This window comes from Otolemur garnettii, unplaced genomic scaffold (genome assembly GCF_000181295.1).
Source record: "Otolemur garnettii isolate 467f Iridium unplaced genomic scaffold, OtoGar3 scaffold00067, whole genome shotgun sequence".
In the NCBI taxonomy this organism is placed as follows: Eukaryota; Metazoa; Chordata; class Mammalia; order Primates; family Galagidae; genus Otolemur; species Otolemur garnettii.
In genome coordinates this window covers 6,354,341-6,364,515 of record NW_003852462.1, presented here as the reverse complement: position 1 = coordinate 6,364,515, position 10,175 = coordinate 6,354,341, and the positions used below count along the sequence as shown (strand labels likewise).

The 10,175-nt window shown below is 52.8% G+C and overlaps 1 protein-coding gene across 1 annotated transcript in view; it reads right to left on the bottom strand.

Annotated features, from left to right (window-relative positions):
• SPSB1 (splA/ryanodine receptor domain and SOCS box containing 1) overlaps window positions 1–1,527 on the bottom strand; it is a 9,246-nt gene extending 7,719 nt beyond the window's left edge. The window contains exon 1 of the mRNA XM_003793251.3: window positions 652–1,527. Within this exon, the coding sequence (XP_003793299.1) occupies window positions 652–1,345 (694 nt within the window). The 5' untranslated portion in view covers window positions 1,346–1,527. The remainder of the gene's footprint in view (window positions 1–651) is intronic.
• Between the last annotated feature and the right edge of the window lie 8,648 nt (window positions 1,528–10,175).

Genomic DNA, 10,175 nt, shown 5'->3' with positions numbered 1-10,175 from the left:
ACTCATCTATCTACTCATTTATCCATCCATCCATCCATCTATCCATCCAGCCACCCAAACACTCATTCATCCATCCACCATGCATCCATCCAAACAACTCATTCATCCACCCATTCATCTATCTACTCATTTATCCATCCATCCATTCCATCCATCCATCTATCCATCCATCCACTTATTCATATACTCATTCATCCATCCACTCATCTATCCACCCACTCATCTATCTACTCATTTATCCATCCATCCATTCCATCCATCCATCTATCCATCCATCCATTCATCTATCCACCCACTCATCTATCTACTCATTCATATACTCATTCATCCATCCACTCATCTATCCACCCACTCATCTATCTACTCATTTATCCATCCATCCATTCCATTCATCTGTCCATCCATCCATCTATCCATCCAGCCACCCAAACACTCATTCATCCATCTGTCCATTCCTCACTCACCCTCTATGCCCTCAGGAGTCATAGCCAGGTCATCTACCAGACTGGCTAGAATCCCTCATTTAATCAGATGTGGGCAAAAGTTGCCTCTGGGGGTTGGAATACACTGGGATATCTACTTAAATACACTTTAATTCCAACAACTATATAAACTCTTGGCACCACCTCAGATAGTACAGGGGGCACTTACGATCCAGTCCGTTCAAGTAGCGCATGCGGATCTCACAGTGGCCCCAGACAGCACTCACTACAGGATACAGTTTTTTGCCCTTGAGTCCCCGAAAAGCTACTCCCATGTACTGTCCATCCACAATGAAGCTCAGGGTCCCATCATCCATGTCCAAGGCCACCAGGAAGGAGTCGGGGACGATGAATGTCTCGTCCGGCTCCAGAAAGGCCGGGTATGTTTTACTTGGCTGGTTCTTGCCGTCGTGGTAGAGGCGGTTACGCCCCAAGTCCCAGCCCCAGGACTCGTGGTTATTCCCCACGAGGGTCGTGTACCCAACGGAGTGCAGGGGGGCATCGGCCGTTGCCACCCCCACCACAGCGTGTGTGCCCCGCTGCCTCATGGCCCACGTGATCTGCCACACATGCAGCCCGCGCGTGTACCCGACTTTGCCCCTGATTGCGTCTGTGCTCTGGGCCACTGGGTGCCGGTGGAAGATGAGCTTGTCATCCTCCTTCACAAAGACGTTGAGCGAGCGGTCATCATTGTTCCACGAATGCCGCAGCTGCACGTCGTAGGACACGGGGGGCATGTCCAGCAGCAGGTCCAGCCGGGTGGGCTTGCAGTAATCCAGGCCCTGGAGCTCCTGTTTCAGGGGCCGGTACGTGGGGTCTCGCATGTCCACAGTCTTGATCCCTCCAGTGACCTTCTGACCCATGTTCGCCCCTGGTTTCAGCTTCTCAGCGGCTCCCAAGACAAACTCATCAATCTCCGGGCTTCGTCTCCAGCTTCCTAGTTGGGGCCAGAGAGAACTCCTAAGGGAGGTTGCTAGGAGACCTCTGCACACTGCGGAGCGTCCAGTACGGCCTAACGGATGGAAAGAGAAACAGGAGGCCGGTGAGCAGGCTGCAGGATAAAGCAGGAGGTGACCCAGGAGGGCAAGGCTGACCGCACCACACACCTCAGAGGCCTGTGCCCGAGCTCCCGCCACACCTGATCTGGGTAGGCAGGAGCCTCGGCACAGCAGGAAATGCCCCTCTGTCCTCGTGGCTACACTGCCACAAAGGAAAGGAGATAACAGGGAGGACTTAACAGGGAGAGTGGGGTCAGGGGAAGGGGCGATGAGGTATGAGACAGGGAGGGAGCTCTCACACCAATAAACTGGCCTTGATGTACAGAGAGCTCCTCTTTCAGCTAGACCAGAGATCAGCAGACTTTCTCTGTAAAGGGCTAGATAGCAAATATCTTGAGCTCTGAGGGCCAGAGGGTCTCTATGCAACTCTCCAGCTCTGCTGTTGCAGCATGAAAGCAGCCACAGTGGTACAGAAATACATGGGCATGGCCATGTCCCAATAAAACTTTATTCATAAGAACAGGCTGGTCTGTAGTCTACTCCCCCACCCCTCCGAGCTAGGTAAGTGCCCTGCATGTTGACTCCACTGAAGACAGTCCTGTGAAGGCTGCAGCAGGCATAAGATTGGTGTTGGGAGGAATCTCATGGAAGCAAGGTTGGCCCAGCCTCGGAAAGAGCCAGCAGAAAAGATGGCATCACCTCAACGTGGAGTGTCCACTGTCTGGGCAGCTCATGGAGGCCCAGCAGGTGTACCGACATCAACCCTGCATGGTGCGTCTCCCCTTCCTACACCCCCAACCCCTGTGTGGGGATATGTCAGAGAAAGAGGCCCCTCCTGGCCCCTCCCAGCCTGGACCGTGTGGCTGGGCATGGTGGCAGCCAACTCCCACGGTGGGAGGGAGGACCTGGGAGGAGAGAGGCTAGGGAGAAGGCAGGGCAGGCAAGTAAAGGTGCCTACAGCATTGTGGGGTGACTCCCTCACAAGGGCACCCCAAGGCCTAGCCAGGGGATGTGGGCCACCCACTTGGCCATTTCTGGGCCTTTTTGCCATCTGAGTCACCTCCTGGTGTCTGTGGTGACCCCAGGGACACTCTGACTCATCCGTCACCCACCCTGTATCCTGGCTATGGCTAAAGATGACAGTTCCTTCTCCTCAGCTTCCTGTTGTCCACACCTAGCCACCTCCTTGCTGTGCACAGACACCAAGGCCATCCAGATGCCCTCTGCCTTCTATTTTTGAATGTGGCTGCACAGATCCACCCTTCCTGCAGGTCCCCCAGGCACTCCTCCACTTACCCCCTTCCCTGGGGCTACAGGATGGTGGTGGGGGCTCCTCAACCTTTTCCCGGGACTCTCAAGTTCACACACCACAACAGTGGCTTGGGCCACTGACCAAGACATACCCTTAGCTCTCTTAAGCTTCTGTTTGCTCATCTGTAAGGTGGTGCCACCTGTGTGTCCCAGGCTTAACACTCAGTGGAGACAACGTTCCACAGAGGGTCTGGCACAACTGGCATTTTTACTTTTGTCTCTAATTTCTAGACTGTGCTCTATTCACTGAAACAAAGATCTCCATCCTCTAGTCTTCCAGGTCACCACCTGGCCCTAAAGATGGATTCTATCTTTGGGCCAAGACTCAAGTGCTTAGAAAGCTGGGCTACAGCAGAAGAAGTTTAAGGCCCTTTCTCTAAGTGAGGCATCAGCAAACTTGTTCTGTAAAGCACCAGATAGTAACTAGTCTGGAATATACATAAATGAACAGGCATGGGTATGTTTCAATAAAACTTTATTTATAAAAACAGATTTGGCTCAGGAGCCATAGTTTGCTGAAATCTATTCTAACCCATGCAAAGCTGCTAACATTTATCACCAAAATGCCTGGATATGGTGCTCAGGATGGAGGAGGGTGCACTCCTTCAGGTGCTGAGTGACAGGCACTAGACTAAGACAAATATCACTGGGCCCAAACTACAGGCAAGAGGTGAGAGAACAGGACAGGCCTTGGCCTTGGGACCACCCTCTTTTCTTATAGTCTGAGAGGCAGATGCAAATTCCCAGGTCTTGTGGGGCCTTGAGGGGCCATGTGAGCCTCAAGGCTTGGGACTGCTGAGCAAGTGGTTGGTGAGTCTCCAAGAGGTAGGAGTAATCAACCCTGTCCCTGCTCAGGAAAAGCAAAGCCACCAAGGGTGTGAAGGACATGGGTGAGAGGATGGAACTGGACAGCAGAGGACAGGGGTGACCCTGGACCACTGCCCCCACCCACCAGTCCCATGCAAACACATCCCCACATGCACGGCCATGGCTAACGAGCAGGACAGAGGCGTGACAGTCCAGGCAGTGCCCCGGCCAGTGGCACCTGCTCTTCCTCCCTTATTGGAAGTTTCCCTTTACAGCAGGGGTCCTCAAACTTTTTAAACAGGGGGCCAGTTCACTGTCCCTCAGACCGCTGGAGGGCTGGACTGCGGGCCCCGGGACGAGTCGGCTGCTAAGCAGGACAGGCAGCGGCGGCAAAAACACCCGGTGGGCCAGATAAATCCTAGGCGGGCTGCATGTGGCCTGCAGGCTTTAGTTTGAGGACACCTGCTTTACAGAAAGCACATTCCCACATTAGCCACCGGGTCCCCAAGATTGCATCTGCCCATTCCTCCTCACGTCTCTCAAGCCAACCTCGAGGCAAATTCCTGGTTTGTACCACTCTTGCCCCGCCAAAGTCTGGTTGCCTCAAACAATGAACAGTTCCCACTGTCCTTAGTCCTCAGAGCTGTATAGGCCAGTTGTCACAGTGCCTGGTCTTTTGCAAAGACCAAGGATACCCCTGGAAAAGGGCCGAGGTTTACACAAGCAAGACTCTGGCAAGTGGCAGGGGATTCAAGTGCTTGGCAGGTGGGCAGTTACCCATATCACAGCCTGGGGGGCAGCAGGGTGAATATTTCAACCAGGAGAAAGAACATACGTGTGTATGTGTGTGTCGATGTGTTTATGCATATATGTACAAGGGTGTGTGTACATGTGTGTCCAAGCACGCATGCATGTGCATGTGTGTGCGTGTGTAACCACAGGACCATCATTCCCACAGGAACTGTGGGGAGACGGCCAGTCATTCTGAGCTGGGAACCTCCAGCAACATTTTTCTACAGGTAAAATAAGATTAAAATAAAAATCAAGAAGGGACAAGTAGAAAAGTCACCACAGAAGGCTGGGCTGGGAGCTTATGAGGGGAAGGACCTTCTTGACAGGACTGTCTGATGGTCAGGAAATAGAGCTGCACCTTGCTTGGGGCCTAAGAGGCAATGCTGATGGCAGGATCACAGGCCATGGGTGGGGGGGCACGCAGGCCATGCCTGGGGAAGCTTCCTCCCCAGGGATGGCAGGCAAGCTGCCACCTCACTGTTGGTCATCAAATTTGCCGGTGCTGATGAGCGTTTATGGTGGAGGCACCCAGGCCTCAGCCCATTCCTGCTCCACATCCTCTGCTCCTACGGTCCAGCTCAGTGGCCCCTCCTCCCACTCACCTCACCCTGCCCTGGCCTGGCACAGCTCTGCCTGCAGCTAGCCATGCTTGGGTAGGGATAGAGAGAGGAGGATCCGTACCCAGGGTCAAAGTCAGGCCCATGGCGGGAGCTTCATATCTCACACACAAGATGGGGGGAGGGGCTGGGGTAGAGGAAGCAGAGAGGAGCATGAAATGGGACAGAAGAAAGAGCCACAGCCAGGACCCCAGGGCCAGATAGCAGGACATCTGTTTCGGACACGGGCTCTACGAATAGCGCCTGGACGCACACACACACACCATAAACACACAAAGCTTGGCAAGGCCTTCTGGATTCTGTATTTACTAACAACAGAGTAGATCAGATCAAAAGCTCTCAGGTGGGGGATGTCTGCTGTCACTCCAGATGACACTGAGCTCTGTGGTTAAGCTTCATTTAACCCTGTCCCTGACTCCTGCTACACACACAGAACCCTCACCAGGGTGAAAGGGGATGTCTCTCAGGCTCTGTAAGGGGCAAAAGCCTTCGAAATCTAGCATCCCCAATAGTACCCACAGGGTTGGGGTGTCTTGAGGGCTCCAAATACACACCAGGGCCACATGTCATAATGGAAGCCAGGTGACAGCCTGGGCTCTGTGCAGAAGAGAACCCCCAGGGCCGCCTCCTCCCATGGCTGGCCTCAGATGGCCACTGAAAGGGATCTTTGCGCAGGGTCCAGGGACCAGTATTGCTTTCGTAAGAGGATGGCCTGCTTCGGACAGGATTTGCCAGGGGCCACAGAGCTCCCCAGGAAGGAAGAAAAGAACCCCACAAACCAACTTCCTTACAGTTTCAGGGGCCCCTCCAGGTGGGGGGAGGGAGCAGCCAGAATATGAATCGGCAGGTACAGACGGAGGGAGCCCAGAGGCTGGGGAGACGTAAAAGCACCCCAAAATGCACTGTGTGGGGTCCTACACCTGAGACAGCTGAAGGGCACCTGTCAACCCAAAGCATTTCATGATCTAAGACAGCCTTCTCCCCGAAGAGGCAGGAGAAACAGCATGGGCTCGTGTCTGGAGGACACCTGCTGGATGCGGCCACGGGGAAAAGTGAAGCTGGGCCGAGCACTGTCTGTGAGAGAGGGACCAGACAGCCCTGTGGGATGCACGGGCTTAAAAAAAGGCTCAGGGCCTGGCAAGGCTGCGAGGAAAGGCTACTCTGCACAGGAGCGGGTGCTTGTAGAGTGAGACAGACAGACCCGGAACTGGGACAACCTTCCTGGCATGCAGGTGCAACATCACCACACAGGTGCAAAATGCCCAGCAGTCAACCAGCAATTGCCTGTCCTGGGTCTTGTCTACGAAACCCTACAGTCCTGCATGGGACATGTGGATGAAGAAGCTCAGGTGGCATTAGTGTCACCTCGGCGACTCAGGGGAATATGCAGCCCCTGGATGTGCTGACACAACACAAATTGCAGCACGATGCTGCTACGTTTAAAAAAGCAAATTGCAGAACGATATCCTGTTGCTGAAAGGACAGGATTTGAAGAGTCTCTCTGTGCGTGCTCTGTTTGCAGGTGCACAGAAAGGTATAGAACGGCGACTTTCAAGTGGTGTCCCGTGAAAATTTTTAAAAGAGCATTGATTCAATCATTTTCAGAAGATGTTCAAAGCACATGTAAGTGTATTCTTTCTTTCTTTCTTTCTTTTTTAATCAACATAATTTAAGTGTGCTGCGGGAGTTTACAGCTTCAAGTGTGCTGTGAGATTAAAAAGGTTGAAAAACACTGGTCTAAAAGAATAAACACCAAAACTGTCACCACGGTTGATCCTGGAGAGTGGGATGGGAGGAAACTTGTGCTCATTCTAAACACCTTTAGAACTGAAACTTGTTAAAGGCTTGGTGCCTGTAGTTCAGTGGTTAGGGCGCCAGCCATATACACCTGGGTTGGCAGGTTTGAACCTGGCCTGGGCCTACTAAGCAACAACGACAACTACGAAAAAAAAATTTCTTTTTAAAAACTGTATGCTGGCTCGGCGCCTGTGGCTCAAGCGGCTAAGGCGCCAGCCACATACACCTAAGGTGGCGGGTTTGAATCCCCAGCCCGGGCCCGCCAAACAACAATGATGGCTGCAACCAAAAAATAGCCAGGCGTTGTGGCCGGCGCCTGTAGCCCCAGCTACTTGGGAGGCTGAGGCAGGAGACTCGCTTGAGCCCAGGAGTTGGAGGTTGCTGTGAGCATGATGCCATGGCACTCTACCCAGGGGGATAAAAAAAAAAAACTGTATGCTACATTTGGAACTAAACAAATTTTTAAGCACATAAAAAAGGGAATCCAAAGCTTAGAGACCTGATTTAACACACTACATTCTCAAGAACAAGTTGTCCCCAAAGCAGCTGCTGCTGTTCTCCACCTTTACTCTTAATAAAGCAGGAGCAGGATAAAGGTTAAGCCAGATTGTCCTGAATGCTTTGCCCATGAAGATACAGGCTAAGGGTTCATAACGGACAGAAGGATATTTTAAATAAAGGACAACAGTGCTTGGGAAAACTTTGGGGCCATCTCGAAGAGGGATGTTATTTCTATAATGATTGATTGCTCCTAAGACTCTCAATTACACTGCTTCAAAATTATAAATTTTAAGTTGCTCAGTGCAAACAGGGCTACTGTCTGTCTCTGCTGGTCCAAAACACAAGAAGAGAACAGCTATTCCATCCCCAAACCCACCCAGGAGGTGGCTGTACATTGGCTCTGCCCTTGGCAAAGGCCAGGTGAGGCTGCCCCATCAGGAAGACTGAGGGCCCTGGTAGACCCCCTCTGGGGAAGAGGTGGGAGTGAGGAAGGAGGGCCCAGGAAGCAGGCCCTGCATGGCACCTACTTGAAACCCAATGATGTCCCTTCAGTTAAAGCCACAACCCTGTAGACCCCATCTTCCCCTAAAGTGCTTCCCGATCAACTGGCCCTGGAGCCCACTTCCACTAAAAAGGACCCTTTTGTGTTAATAAGAAAAGGTGCGTTGAAGGAGACATGTCCAAAGTACAAATGGATGGTGGGGGCAGGTAGGTGACGCACAGAAGGGGGGTCACCAGGGTGGCAGATGCACCCCCACCCCCTTAAGCTCAGCTCCCCCACGGTGTGTCCGACTGACCCCAGAACAGTAACACCATTGTTTTGACCCAATGTGGGGAAAGAATGAAATTCAGGATGTGGAACAAGGTGACCTATTTATAAAGCCTCCTTTCACCTGAAGATCACATCCGTCCCCTCCCTCCGTCCCCTCCCTCCGCCTCCCAGCCTCACACACAGGTGGTTGCAGCCCAGGATTTTGCAAGAGAAATGTGCCCCGAGCAATCTGTCCTGATATCAGAATGTAGCCTCTGCAGCCTGGCAGAGCAGCCACCTGGGCTCTGCCTGCATGTTAGGGCTCTGTGCTCCCCACAGCCTCCTCGGCCAGGCTCACTGGTGGGAACACCAAGCCAGGCCATCGTGCCCTGGCAAAGGTGCCACCATCAGCAGCACTTGTGACATGTGGCTACCACTCCCCACCCCAAATGCCCACTTGAAGAGGAATACCTTAAACAGGGATATAAAAATAGGTCTGAGCCCCTAGAAGCAACAAAAGGGATTTGGACTCTTCTGGAAAATTCTGACAAACGATTTTGGAGAGAAAATCCCACATGGTCCAGAGCTCTAGCCTCTGACCTCAAAAGACCAAAAACGTACCTGCTAAACACCTACGGAAGGACCCAGATTACTCACAGCACTTTCGGAAAGGGCTCAAAGCAGTTGAGCCCTGCCCCTGGGAAACTGGTGTCACATTCATACAGAGACTGAAAATGAAGTCAACCTCGGCTGGGACCTTGGCAGGCTGGGGAGATCGATGGGCCTTGCCTCGCTCAGAAGAGAAGCCCGTTCTTGGAGGGACCTTGGTGACGGTGACCTTCCCAAAAGGTTACCCAAATAGTGGCAGGTGCACCTTCAAGTGGCAGTGGGAACAAAGTCTGTGGATCACATGTAACACCCAGCCTGGGGCGTGGGTGTCTGTCACAAACCGGGCTGCCTGGTCCACAAGGGAGCTGGGGTACCCCAAAGAGCAGAAGGTGGCCTGAGAGCAACCCTGTGGCCACCTCTAGTGCACCCCGGAGAAAGGCTCAGAGACTGTGGCTATTCCTTGTCCCCCAGCTGCCCAGGAAGGCAGAAGACAGGGTGAGGCCGGTGGCCCTGGCTGTGATTTCACTCCCCCAGGAGACTCTGAAGGGAGGCTGTTCCCACAGAAGGCATTTCCTTCCATCAACGTGGCCCAAATGGGAGCAGGTGACACTTAGACCTCTTTCTGTGGGATATAGCAACTGGCAAAAGTCACCTCTGGGAGCGGACCCTTTGCTCACCCCCATGCCCCTCCAGGGACAATGAGCAGGACAGTGACCAGGAGAGAATCTAAGGCCCCAGGAAACATCAACTCTCAGACAGGTTTGAGCAGCTACCCCCTTACCTGTGCAGGGGGTTAGAGGGGTCTGGGGTCTCTTTTCCCACCCTGCAGACCCAGGTCGATGCTCTCATACTACCAGGGGTGTAAGAAGAGGAAGAGGGTGGCACTCAAGAATTCAACGTAGAATCAGCTGGCTAAGGCAGCTGGTGCATAGCAGGTACACAGGTACACAGTAGGAGCTTAATACATGATGCCCCCTGCCCTCTTCCTGCCACTCCTCAACACAAGAGGACACCCGAGAGCATGGGAATCTTGAATGCCAAGTGCAGGAGAGTGTTTAGCCAGGGAATGGTAAGGCAGACTTGGGTCCTCCCCAGTTGCTGGGCCTGTCAAGGACCTGTCCGCAGAGGGTAGAGACAGAGACAGGAAGGCGCCTTAGGGCAGAAGCAGGGGCAGGTGGCTTGTAAATTTCCCAAAAGGGGAAGGGCCTGTAGGGATATTCTCCTGTAATCAGGTTTACAGGAGTGGTTCTCAAAGTGGGGTCCCAGACCAGCAACAGCAGCACCACCTGGGAACTGCTAAAATGCAAACTCTTGGCCCCACCAGACCTTCTGAATCAGAAACTCAGGGTGGGGCCCGGCAGTCTGTGTTCTAATGAGCCCTCCAGGGGATTCGGATGATGCTAAAGTTTCAGAACCCATGGTTTAAAGAAATTATCTCGACATTTTAGAATCTCAAATCTATCTTAAATGAAAACCGCAAGGATTATACTTACCCCATTTTTTTTTTTTT